This window comes from Halichondria panicea, chromosome 11 (assembly GCF_963675165.1).
Source record: "Halichondria panicea chromosome 11, odHalPani1.1, whole genome shotgun sequence".
In the NCBI taxonomy this organism is placed as follows: domain Eukaryota; kingdom Metazoa; phylum Porifera; class Demospongiae; order Suberitida; family Halichondriidae; genus Halichondria; species Halichondria panicea.
In genome coordinates this window covers 4,845,853-4,857,938 of record NC_087387.1, presented here as the reverse complement: position 1 = coordinate 4,857,938, position 12,086 = coordinate 4,845,853, and the positions used below count along the sequence as shown (strand labels likewise).

Here is a 12,086-nt window from a genome sequence, read left to right as displayed (position 1 = left end):
CTGGGGGATTGACGTACACTCGATGGGGATACAATGGTTGCCCAGATGTGCCTGGAACAGAGCTGCTGTATTCTGGTCAACTTGCTGGAACGTTTTTTACTGCTAAAGGAGGGGGAGCTGACTATTTGTGCCTGCCAGATAATCCTGAGTATACCCTCAGGTCAAATATTGGAGTTGCTGCACCTATTTATGGAGCCGAGTATGAGGGACCACTTGTTGGAACCCATGATCACAGTGTGCCTTGCTCTGTCTGCTATTCTGCCACAAGGATTTCTTCGATTATGATACCTGCCAAGACTAGCTGCCCTGCTAGCTGGACAAGAGAGTACTATGGCTACATTGTGTCTGAAGGAAATTTTGTTGACCGCCAACGTAGCCAGAATATTTGCGTAGATAAGGATCCAACGTTCAGTTCCAGGCACTACTGGTGATCAGAATGGTGCACTTTTATATCATGTTACGGCTGCTTGTCATGGGCTTCAGTGTCCTCCGTACAATCCTGCTAAAGCGCTTAACTGTGTTGTGTGCACCAAATAACAGATGTTATATAGACTAAGGAACATTTGTACTTAGCTTTTAGTACTGTGTATAATTATACTAATAAACGTTATGTGAACAGTCGAATTAAATTCAAAATAGATCTATACTATTAGACACAATCATGCCTTGTGCACATGCATAATTATTAGTACTGAGTACAGTTTATCTACTGCATGCTCTCCCTTCGTTCTGCATGCAGTTGTGCACGTGGAGTTTGAGCCGAAAGTGTACCGAGTGCTAGAAACTGTGGGGGCTGCATTGCTACGTGTCATCAAAAGGAACAGTACTGATAGAGAGGTCAATGTATTCTTCAACACCAGAGCAGGGACTGCAGTGGGTGAGTATCAAGCATGCATGTAACTTTATTTCATGCATATATACTAAAGCATGTGGTGTACTTTCATGAAAGCTATTAGATCCACAAACGAGATTATATGTACCCGGCATGCATGAGAAACATATTGAAGCTACATTGCATGTCACATGAGGCCCTTGCCATAGTTATACAATTTACACAAAGTGCATTGTGACACGAAGCAATTATAATTTATGCCACTACTCTCTTTGCTCTCCACTTGTTCAGCTCCTCGTGACTATTTAGAGCGTCAGAATTTGAAGCTCACACTGGCTCCTGGACAAATGGAGGAGTTTGTTACCATATCGATTGTGGACGGGGCAGGCTTCAGAGACAATGTCACTGTGTTTGGGGTACTCAGTACCACTGATGTGGGAGTCACTGTCGGGCCTGAGGCTATGATAACCATCATTGAAGATGAACGTAAGTGTTAGATTTTTGTGCTTCTGTACAAGTAATTAAAAAAAAGTACATTTTGTAATTGTATCCATATAATTATACCGGTAGTGTATAGGAAACGAACATTTTAATAAACGGCATTCTTATTCGCATTCTACGATGTAGCACCAAATGAGGAGTGTGTTTCGCTGGAGAGCCCGACGAATGGTCAGATTTTCCTGAACGGTACACAAATTGGGGACACAGTGAGTTACCAGTGTGACACCGGGTTTAACTTGGTCGGTGAGGTGAACAGAACTTGCAACTCAGTCGGATTGTGGACCAGTAGTCAGCCAACCTGCCAGAGTGAGTTTGGTCATTGACTGAAAGAGCACAGTAAATTTATTATTTTCGTATTGTATAATTTATAGTACAGTGCATCATCCGAAAATTAAAACTGCGAAATTATTCTACCACAATAGCTAGGTTCTACGTTACTATAATTATATACTACAATATACGAAAGTAATACATAGTTCACATGAACATTTGCACCAACAAAATCACCTGCTATACAGTATTATTCCTCTCCTCCTCCTGTCTAGTTGCCGACTGTGGCCCTCTGTCAAATCCCCCTAATGGTACTGTCACTCTATCATTGACTACCTACCTATCCGTCGCCAACTACTCATGTGACCCGGAAAGCTTCCGACTGGAAGGGACGGAGTCAAGAGTGTGTACAGAAGAAGGAGTGTGGTCTCCAGAGGAACCAATCTGTGAAGGTAGGTATCATAGCAAAGATTGTTCATAACCAAAAGCAGAAGGTTTCGATCGCTCAATATAGTAAAGTGTACATGCATACATCATAAAAAGGTGTTACTATAGCTAATTTTATAAGATACACAGTAAAAACAGATGTGTTATAATAACTAAAACATCTCAAATAAAATGCATCATTTGAAATTTAATGTAGAAATGACATAAATTTCTGTCATTTTAACACTAAAATACGATGATGCATCCCATATAACATATGTGTTTTTGCTGTGTAACTGTTTTTATTTATTTTGTTTACAGACGTGTTTGCGGTGTGTGATGAGTGTCATCCTCGGGCCAGCTGTGTACGAGTGGGTGACTTACAGTATGGCTGTGAGTGCCTGAGGGGATTCCAAGGAGACGGATTGACCTGTGTTGGTGAGTTTCACATAGTAGCTGTAAGTGTTGGTATCACTTAAAGCAGGAGCACATAAAGGGAAGGAGCATTAACTGTGTAGACCATTCTTCATCACATTTTTGACAGTTGATCTTTCTATAACCATATCTTTTACGTAGCTAGCTATGATTGTTTGTAACTCTGTCATGCAGATGTTGATGAGTGTGCTCGTGGCAGCGGCAATTGCGATGAGAATGCTAACTGTATCAATACTGAGGGGGGTCACTCATGTGTCTGCAGACCAGGCTACAGGGGAGGAGGATTGGACTGTCAAAGTAACTGATTTGTACTGCAACATTGTTCAGTGAAATCTGTTTGTACAGTGAAATCTGTTTTTGTTAGTCACTTTTTGGCAGACCAACAGCTAGTGCATGCATAGCTTTAAAAGAGATGGCCTGCTAGTATCATGCTACTGAGACTACCCTTCATTGCCACACTTATCTTCTCTGTTTTCACTACAGACATTGATGAGTGCTCAGAGGCTAGTCACAGTTGCCACCAGAGAGCTATCTGTACAGACACGGAGGGCAGCTTCACATGTGTATGCAGACCTGGCTTCGAGGGGGATGGCTTTTCCTGCGAAGGTAAGGAGAATAAAATGCATTGGTCCTGTATTGAACAATGTATGGTATCCTATAAATAAACGTCAACGGCTATACGTAACCTACACTGTACAAAGATAATTGTTTAATACACGGCTAATGTGCTTATTTCTTATTTATCAGCTCCTCCATGCTCAAGCGACTTCCAGCTGGTATTGGAGAACATTGTTACATGTTCACAGTGGTTTGTAAGTTTCTTTTGCATTGCTTATCATTAATCAAATATAATTATCTGCCTAGTGTGCATGGGGGTACTTCGCGTTATGTTAAAGTACGACAATTTCACACACACCCACACACACACACACACACAGACTGCCGAACCACAAGCCAAAACATCAGACCTAACAGCTGGCGTTCTAACCACTGTCAATAACGAGTGTGGAGACGACTGTATGCTACTATCCTCTCAAATCACTAACGCCCAACTCGACTGCACCACAAGCAATTTAGCCGTTTACAGAGCAACACTTGATGTCACTAATGGTGAAAACTGTACTCAACTTATTGCTATTCTACAAGACTGGATCTCCACTAGTCCCTCACTTGTAGTACAATCAGTGAGGATAAGGATTGCTTCGTATTGTGAAGTTGAATTTGAGTCATTTGATATTCAGAGTGACTGTATGAACCCGTCAGACAATGGGACTAGACCAACCACAGGTACACAAGCAACTGAACAAACGCCTAGTGGTGAATCTGAGGGAGTTCAATTAAGTATGATAGAGATTATCGCCGTGTCAGCAGTGGGAGGTGGTGTTGCCTTGTTGCTCATTCTCACCCTGCTCATAATTTGTTGTGTGTTCATCGTCAGGATATCCAGGATCAGCAAGACACGGTAAGTTGTTACTGTAACTTTTTTCTGAATAGGCACCACCCTCAAACGTTGTTTAAGTAGCCACAGTGCCATATGACCTAATCATTGCATGCATGGGCATATACCCGTACACTAGCTCTGCTATTATGTATGTAAAGTATGGTGACACATCTCTTGCTCTTCCATGAAGATGTTGTGTATATACACATGCACCATTACCCTTATTAATCATTTCTACCACCCATGCACATGCATGCAGTCCCCCTGGTTTTGTGGAAGGTGCCTCAGCCAGTAATGATGCTCTCTCCTTCCAAGAGACCTCCGCTCAGAGACAAAAGCGAATCAAACCTACCTACGTTCCCGATTTAGCTCAAGGCTCTGAGTTCACTACGTTTACTTCTAGCAACGACTTCACCACCCCTGCCCTCACGAGCTCGTACTCCCAGATGACCACACCCCTTCAGGGTGGTGACACTATCATGCACAATCAAGGAGTAGCAGACATTGAATTCAATTACTAGAAGTTGTTTAGTTTACTATTAATTTTGTTCCATCAAGCTGAAAATTATCAAATATATGCTTACCACTGACAGTAAAACGTTATAATTATTTTTCAAACTGTTTCATTTCACAATAACCAAATTAAATAAGGATAAGCGTTAAAATAATGTTCTTTAAGGGAGGCACGAACGGTCTCTTTGATCGGGATTATTACAGTATAAATTATACCACTATTAATTTAAGGGGAAAGCCGTCTTTATAACAAGCTGTTTCATGTATAATTGTGCAGTATGATTATTTACAGTTTACAGTGAAACGTTTCATGATCATTGGAAAAATTGGTATGCAGCTGTTATAAGTGAACTGAATTTAATGTTTTACAGAATACTCTTACACTGATACATCACAGTGGTTTGTGCGTCAGAAGCTAAACCAAATACATACAATTTGCCGGATAGTTCGATACAAGAGTACTGGTAAAATTTTTCAGGAAGGATGCCTCTCTTCGTCCATCGTTTCATGGCTGGGTCATACAAAAGAATACTAGTAGGGGGAATACCATCCCATCCAAACTCAACATCTTTAGTACCACCCACAGCCAACACGCTGTTGCCAACAGCTACAAGAGACGACATCAAACTTGGCATACTTGGGACCTTCGTGTCCCACAATTCCCACAATTTCCATTGAGAAACAGATCGCGATATAAGAGAAGGTACGTGTGCTTTAAATACCCCCCCATTGGTTCCTACTACATACAGATGGTCGCACACAATTAGCATTGTGCTGAAATTAGAGCTATTAATTGGGCATGTAGTACTAATCCATGTGTTATTCGTAGCCTGAAGAATCCATAGTTTAATGTCGGTGCGGCTATAGGCGTCCTCAATAGTATCATGAATAGGGTCATCTTTTTGCGCACAGCAAGCAACGATAAGGTAGTTACTGTATTCCACTACAGCAGGATGTGATTGGGTTGCATTTCGTGGCAAAGTGAAGTCAGACAAAATCCATTGATGCCTCTTGAATGATAGCTTTTTATATTCAACCAATTTGAAAATAGAAGCTTTAGCCCAGGTATACGAAGTGTCTAGTACTGGCACTGCTAGTAATGTGCCCTCCAGGGTTGCTAGGGTAAACTTTTCAATGGGGGGGCTGAGAAGTGCAATCCATTCATCTTGATCAGGTGCGTACTCGTGCAGAGCCTGGGGGTCACCTATCTTGCCTATAGTGTACAGCTTGTTGTTGTTAGCAACAAATCGTGTACTGATCACTTTCGGAGAATTTTTGCATTTCTTCCAGAAGAGAGTTGATAGCAAGCGAGTTGATAGCAGTGCTATTGGAAAACCCTATATAAAAAAGGAAGTTTAAAGTCATCATCACAATAATTATTTAAGAGAGCAGTGCAGAGATTATTTATGCTTGCTTTTGTGCTTATAAACCCAAATTAATATAGTTATGGATTCATTTCACATGTTTGTGATAGGCATCATTACGACGTCATGTTGAATCATATACAGCAAGTCATCTGTTGTCACTGTGGTTGTGAGGTAACATCCTGAGACATCACCATATACACACACATTATTATGTTCATGTGCTCTCTTGGGATTATCTAGCCTCGATTCCAGGCCGCTGAGAAAGGCGGCCTGGTAAACACTGTTTACGCATGTACCAAGAATCTTGGTAATTGTAAATTGTAGTATATTTATCAGTATTCTTATTCCGCATTTAGTTGTAAAAACATTGATATCCGTTTCATTTATAATGATGTCATTGAAAAAAGAAATCTAGTCCAAGTTGTGTAATGTCTGCTACCTTCTCGTCTGCTCTCGCGTACGCGTTATCCTGTGTTGGAAAACCAGGTCTAGTCTTGAAAGACAAGCAGCTGGAGGCGTTGAAGTGTCTGTACGCTGGTGTTTATGTGGTTACCGTACCGACCGGCTATGGCAAGTCCCAGAGCAAGTCCATCTGCTTTCCAGACACTCCCTTTCTTGATTGATGTGAGGACCAGTGCACCTCTCTCTGAAAGAAGTGTTGTGATAAGAAGTGTTGTGATGAAAGAAGTGTTGTGATGGTGATTTCTCCTCTTGTTTCTCTGAGTGAAGCCATCTTCAAAGTGTTGGTGTGTCTGTTCGACGTTCAGTGCCATTCTCTCTGGAAGGAAGTATTGTTGTGACATTTGCCGAAAATTGGTCATAGAGTAAGTACGTGGTATCTGATCCGAGAACTGTGTGGCCTGAATGTGTTTAAAATCCGAGGGACTTGTATGTATCCGATCCGAGGGACTTGTTGCTTGAGTGTGTATTAATGGATAGTGCTTTCAATGGTAAATCTATTGTGTAAATCAATAAGTAGTCCTCACATTATGCTACGTCACAGCCACTGTACTTATCCACATTTATTTTTTACCCACAGGTTTAACTAATTTCTTATGAGATTAACTTGTTGCCTGAGTGTGTATCCGATCCGAGCCTCAAGTTAATGAATAAATCTACAGAGCTGATGTTTTACTTAGCTGCATGTCTCTGTCTACAGTATATACAGAGAGGTAGCCTCTCCTTTTTCTTTTTTCTGTTCTTTATCACAATAAGATAAAAATAATACTGTTTTAACGTTCAATGAGATAAAATACGGTAAATAATAAATTAATTGTCCACCCACGCGCCAACAGTAAATACCAGGCCCACTAATCAAGGGGCTGGAGTCGAGGCTAGGGATTATCATGTAATTCAAGAACATTGTAATAGACACTCAACCATGCATGCACTTAAAAATCCAAAAATTACCTTATGTCTTAGTGAGGTTGCTGGTTGAGTCTCTTTATTTTCTAATTGTCGAGGTTTGTTAACCGCTTTCTCCCGTTGTTGGATGGTCTCTTTCGAAGTTGTGGTTTTACTTGCTTGTGTCTCCTTGTATCGGAATCGGAGTTGTACTTGTAAGGCAGTGATCAATTGCGCTTGTTCCTTTGTTTCAGAGTCGAGATGGTCATTCGTTGATTGTAATTGCTCAATGATTTGTATCTGTTCTTCATTTCGTTGTTTCAGTTCTCTGCTTTGTCGTGTCAGGTGATCATTCACATCTTGAAGCTCACTGTTTTGTTGAACCAGTTCCAGCTTGCTTTGAGTGCAGTTCTGAGGGAGTGTTGTTTCAACCTCCTCCAATTGTCTCAACACCACTGCAGCAGATGGTCGATGTTCAGGAAGGTACTCCAGACAATCGAGGGTCAACTGGGCTAGGGGGTGGGTCGCACCAAGAGCTGCTTTCATAGGCACGATGTAATTTTCACGGCGTTCGATTTCTGATCGGCCAACAATCATTTTTACAACGGGATCATGATATGTTGCAGGTTTGAGGTCTTTAGGGAAGGTTTGTGTCAGTGTGAACAGAGATACCACACCAAAGGAGAAGATGTCTATGGCTGTATTGTATCGTGCGGCCCTTTCCTCTTGGATTGCCTCTGGTGGCATGTACAGATTATTACCTGGGGCTTGCGTCATCGTAGCAGCTAGTTGGCCAGGCTGAATGTTCACAATCTTTGAAACGCCCAAATCTGCTATTTTTGCATTGAGACTGTCATCAACTAGAATGTTTCTGGCTGTCAGATCACGATGGGCAATGGGTGGAGTGTGGCTGTGCAGATAGACCACCCCTCGGCCAGTCCCCGTCAGAAGGTGCACTTTGAGGTCAATAGGAATGTTGGGGCTGGATTCCAGAAGGTTGTCGAGGCTGGTTTGTAGCTTTTCCATCAGTAGGACGGGGAGTTGAGATCCAGGAAGATAGCACACCCCCAGGAACTGTACTATATGAGGATGGCGGAGCTGGCTCATCAGCTTACACTCTTCCACAAAATCAGTCACCCATTTCTCAACCTTTAGAAAAAGAAATTAACTGATTGCTAAACTATAAATTTATGAATACCTGCAGTGGAGAGCCCAGGTTAACAAGTTGTTGATGCAGTTTCTTGGCAGCCACCTTTGCTCCAGGTATCTCCACCTCCACCACACTGCCATAAGCACCTGCTCCTAGTGCACGTCCAGTTAAGTGAACTGTAGTGACTGTGAACTGCTCTAGCTCGGGAGCAGTAATCAGTCTGTCCATTGCAAGTAGATCTATACTGTACAGTGTACAATAATTTGATCTGGTGCACATGAGGAGGGGCGCGGCGTAGCCAGGATTTTGACAAAAGAGGGCGCTTTGCGCCCTCTCTCTTTGTCTTCTCTTTAGCCGCGCAGCGCCGAAATTTGGTTGTGACCGGAAGCCACTCCTCTCATTATTGACATAATAATTAATAGTTGGGCGTGGCCCAATCTTATTTGCATAGAGAAACCTATTTTGCTACGAAAGAAAACTAGTACATGTAGTCTTATAGATCTAAGCCAGAACAGTTTAAAGACCAATTGGTTTTGCTTGCCTACTAGCTAGCTAACTGCAGCAAGATCTGGAAGAGAAGGGGGTGCTCAACTAGACAATCAGGTACACTTTGTGTACAATCTCAGATAGAAAGGGGGTACTTGACAAGGGTGCTTGAGCACCGTGAGCCCCCCTCCTTAGTCTCGCGTAGTCTCGCGGGCCATACTCCACAATCTGATACTACGTATGGTGACTATTGCCAGGTTTTCGTGTCACAGTGGAATGTATCCTGTCAATTAACCACAATGTTACCATACTCTACAGCGACTGAAAGTATCTCAAGTGGAAGAAGCTATCATGTGAACATAGACTCAGTATCAAGACAATAGATGATTCATACTCAACAATTGTAGATCTAGATCTGTAGAGCTGCAAAATAATACAAGAAAATGTTGTCTATTGCATCGTAGATAGTAGAGGAAGGGGGATTGTGAACGAGATCACGTGCGCTATAGATCATACATGAGAGCTGAGGTCTATCCGCGTTAGACCGCGAATTGACTAATTTTGAGCGGGCTAAAGACTTTTCAGAGTTTTACTCGGTTCTAAAGGTAAGAAACGACTATGTAAGAGCTTTAATGTCAGTAGTAATCTATACTAACAATATTTTGAGCGTTTTAAGTAATAAGATATACCTGTTGAGCTACAAGTTAGCTATGACTCACCATTTACCTGTTTTTAGCACTGTTTGGGGAGAATCTAGTTTCTGATACACTTTTAGAAGCTAGTAAGCATATTGGCTGTTTCCTTGACTTGAGCTTTAACAGGATAGCCCCTTTTTTTGATATGTAAGCTTTTTGTTGTTCTCCAGTGTTGTGAAATAAGTCGAATGGGGTGCCTTCTTTGTGTGGGGTGTCCTGATCTGACTGTTCACAATTGAAAGTTTTAGTGTGAATTTTCTGATTCTTTTAGCTTTACTCTATGAGAATAGCTATTACATAGTAGCTGTACTAACTCGAAAGAAGAATTTTTTCTCAATGAAAAAGTGTGAAAATGTCATGTTGCTCTTTTCCCACACAGGTGTGATTGTAAACAATGGGCATGGGAAGTCAGAAATTGCGTTTTTTTCAGCAAAAGAAAAGCAAGAAGCAGCAGACATCCCCCGTCTGCTCTCATCAGCCTTTACCTGAGTCGACCAGCAACTCTTGAATCTCTCCACTTCTTGGTTGCCAAGTCAGTGTTGAACTAATTGCCGTCAAGAACGTGCTCACCATTGTCAAGCTGCCAAGAGTTGATGTCATCGTCACCTCGTGTGTTCAGTGCCAGCTCATTTGGAATTTGTCAGTACGTTCTGAATATACCCTTACACCCCCTCTCTCCTCATCACTCCAGTTCTTTCAACCTAAGTTACCAGCGTGCTGTGCTATTTTGATTGAGATACATCGATTCCCTGAACTTTTGTGATGAAAATCCTGGCCTTAAATGTTTAATTAGATTTGTGAAAGCATTACTCTTCTACACTTATTATATAGTTGATCAGGTAAGTTCTGTCAAAAAATTGTTCACGAACCGTTACCCAAACGCAGAAGACCGGACTCTGACAACACATTCTGACTCATATCGTTCATAATGTACGTGTATCTTTACAATGTCATAGCTTGTCTGCAGTTCATAATAATGTTATATAGATGATGAGTTGTCATGGATATTTTATATTGTATAATTGTAGAGCATGGACACATTTCCAGAGTAGAAAGAACCTACAAAAAAAAGAATTTCAAAACTAAAAGCTTGCATATACACATAGCTCAGAGTCCCTACTTCCTTGATATGTCTTCACTAGCAGGAGGGCCCACAGAGGAGGCTGCAACCATACCCAGCAACACAGATCTATATACTTCCTGTCTACTTCCGGCCATTCTGCTAATGCTTCCGTCTAACACGGACAGTCCATGAAATTGAGTTCACGTGATCTCGTTCACAATCCCCTTCCTCTACTATCTATGATTGCATGCATTGATTTCTGCTTCCATATCACACATTATCTCATGTTCAGTATTAAACTCTGGAGAAGAGGTCTTGCCATGGCTATTTCTGCTTGGAATAAATGAAACCATAGTTTTGCCAACTTTTGGGCTCCCTAATCTTTCTTTTCATTCTTGACTGCAGCTATCCATCAGCTACATATTCAAGAAAGCAATACAATGATAGTCTTGATCCTTTAGAGTGCCTGATTGTACAAACCAACAGACTCAGATCAGTACAGTGTAGCTTGTCAACTTTTAGCAATGGTGAACAATTTAAAACCACACCCCTTTTGAATGCTTGCGGTACATTTTTGCATTTTTGTGTGGAAATTCTTGAAATGCCATCGTTCCGAAATTCCAGAACTGTACACGAAAACCTGGCAATAGTCACCATACGTAGTATCAGATTGTGGAGTATGGCCCGCGAGACTACCCCCTCCTGAGCACTCTTGAGATGTAGTTTTGTTGCACACGCTGGAATTCCAGCGGCTCAATTGACTTATGATATTATAGGAGGCAATAAAGAACTGCACGTTGCTCAACGCATTTGGATAATCATTAAGGATACAGATAGTAAGTTATGAAATTCATGAGCAGTAAACATGCATGTTGTTGCTGCTATACAGGAGCTGTAACGCATGCATTACGCATGGTAAACGCTTCATACATAGACGCTGCTACGAAGCATAAGCAAGCCAAGCAGGGGTCCTTGGGCACAGAGTTAGCACCACAGGCAAAATACATACATGTAATAAATTTCTTCAGAGAGAGAGAGAATGCCTGCGCTTGACGCTTTGTGCAATTAACAAATACGTGGGGGCGTAAGGTCAGGTGGTCTGGCACATTCCACTGTGAAATGACCTCAAGACAAGAGTGCTCAGACCCCTTCTCAGGAGGGGGCTGATCCAGAGGAGGTCAGACATCACTTGAACTTTCACTAATTATGACCTTTTAATGACATTCCAAGATTTTTTCTGGAGGCCAAATTGCTTTTCGTTTTTGCTGACTCAGCAGTAACGTCTACTGTACTTTTCTGCTAGTCTCATATTTTAGCCGCCCTCTAAAAGTTGGGCGGCATAATCACGAGTCCATGTCATAGAGGGCGACTAATTTATGAGACAATGTTTCTGCACGGTTTCTGTCGCTGAATCTGTTGACAACTTGTTGTGTTGGTGTCTGTGTGATGGTATTATATGCTGATATACCCTATCAGCATATAATAGCCATACAAGCTAGATCCAGTCGTGTTCTACTGCTGAGTCAGCAAAAACAAAAAGTAATTTGGCCTGGAATGTCATTA

The 12,086-nt window shown here is 41.7% G+C and overlaps 2 protein-coding genes and 1 long non-coding RNA gene across 10 annotated transcripts in view; 2 read left to right on the top strand and 1 right to left on the bottom strand.

Annotated features, from left to right (window-relative positions):
* LOC135343942 (sushi, von Willebrand factor type A, EGF and pentraxin domain-containing protein 1-like) overlaps positions 1-12,086 on the top strand; it is an 89,276-nt gene that overhangs the window by 67,343 nt on the left and 9,847 nt on the right. For 7 of the 8 annotated variants that reach the window (XM_064540987.1, XM_064540986.1, XM_064540984.1 and 4 more), the window contains 10 exons: positions 740-877; positions 1,124-1,318; positions 1,460-1,639; positions 1,879-2,055; positions 2,351-2,467; positions 2,639-2,761; positions 2,948-3,070; positions 3,212-3,276; positions 3,403-3,926; positions 4,165-4,557. In XM_064540987.1, coding sequence (XP_064397057.1) covers positions 740-877; positions 1,124-1,318; positions 1,460-1,639; positions 1,879-2,055; positions 2,351-2,467; positions 2,639-2,761; positions 2,948-3,070; positions 3,212-3,276; positions 3,403-3,926; positions 4,165-4,426 — 1,904 coding nt within the window. In that variant the 3' untranslated portion in view covers positions 4,427-4,557. Of the gene's footprint in view, positions 1-739; positions 878-1,123; positions 1,319-1,459; positions 1,640-1,878; positions 2,056-2,350; positions 2,468-2,638; positions 2,762-2,947; positions 3,071-3,211; positions 3,277-3,402; positions 3,927-4,164; positions 4,558-12,086 lie in introns of those variants that run through there. The other variant, XM_064540991.1, reaches the window with a different exon arrangement.
* LOC135343953 (probable serine/threonine-protein kinase DDB_G0278901) lies at positions 4,714-8,714 on the bottom strand. The gene is made up of 3 exons (XM_064541004.1): positions 8,328-8,714; positions 7,196-8,278; positions 4,714-5,755 (listed from the first exon to the last, which is right to left on the bottom strand). Exons 1-3 carry the CDS (start codon positions 8,556-8,558, stop codon positions 4,784-4,786), a joined length of 2,286 nt encoding a protein of 761 aa, XP_064397074.1. The 5' UTR covers positions 8,559-8,714; the 3' UTR covers positions 4,714-4,783.
* LOC135343988 (uncharacterized) lies at positions 8,868-10,482 on the top strand. Its single transcript, XR_010397290.1, has 3 exons — positions 8,868-8,882; positions 9,084-9,370; positions 9,840-10,482. It is a non-coding gene; the product is annotated as an uncharacterized LOC135343988 (long non-coding RNA).

What these genes read in the sequence shown, in the direction of transcription:
- LOC135343953 (XM_064541004.1), bottom strand. Translation starts at nt 8,558, where the DNA reads ATGTGCACCAGATCAAATTATTGTACACTGTACAGTATAGATCTACTT. An exon ending in ACCTGGGCTCTCCACTGCAG is followed by an intron (nt 8,279 to 8,327) that starts GTATTCATAAAT and finishes CTTTTTCTAAAG; the next exon opens with GTTGAGAAATGGGTGACTGA. An exon ending in CAACCTCACTAAGACATAAG is followed by an intron (nt 5,756 to 7,195) that starts GTAATTTTTGGA and finishes TTTTTTATATAG; the next exon opens with GGTTTTCCAATAGCACTGCT.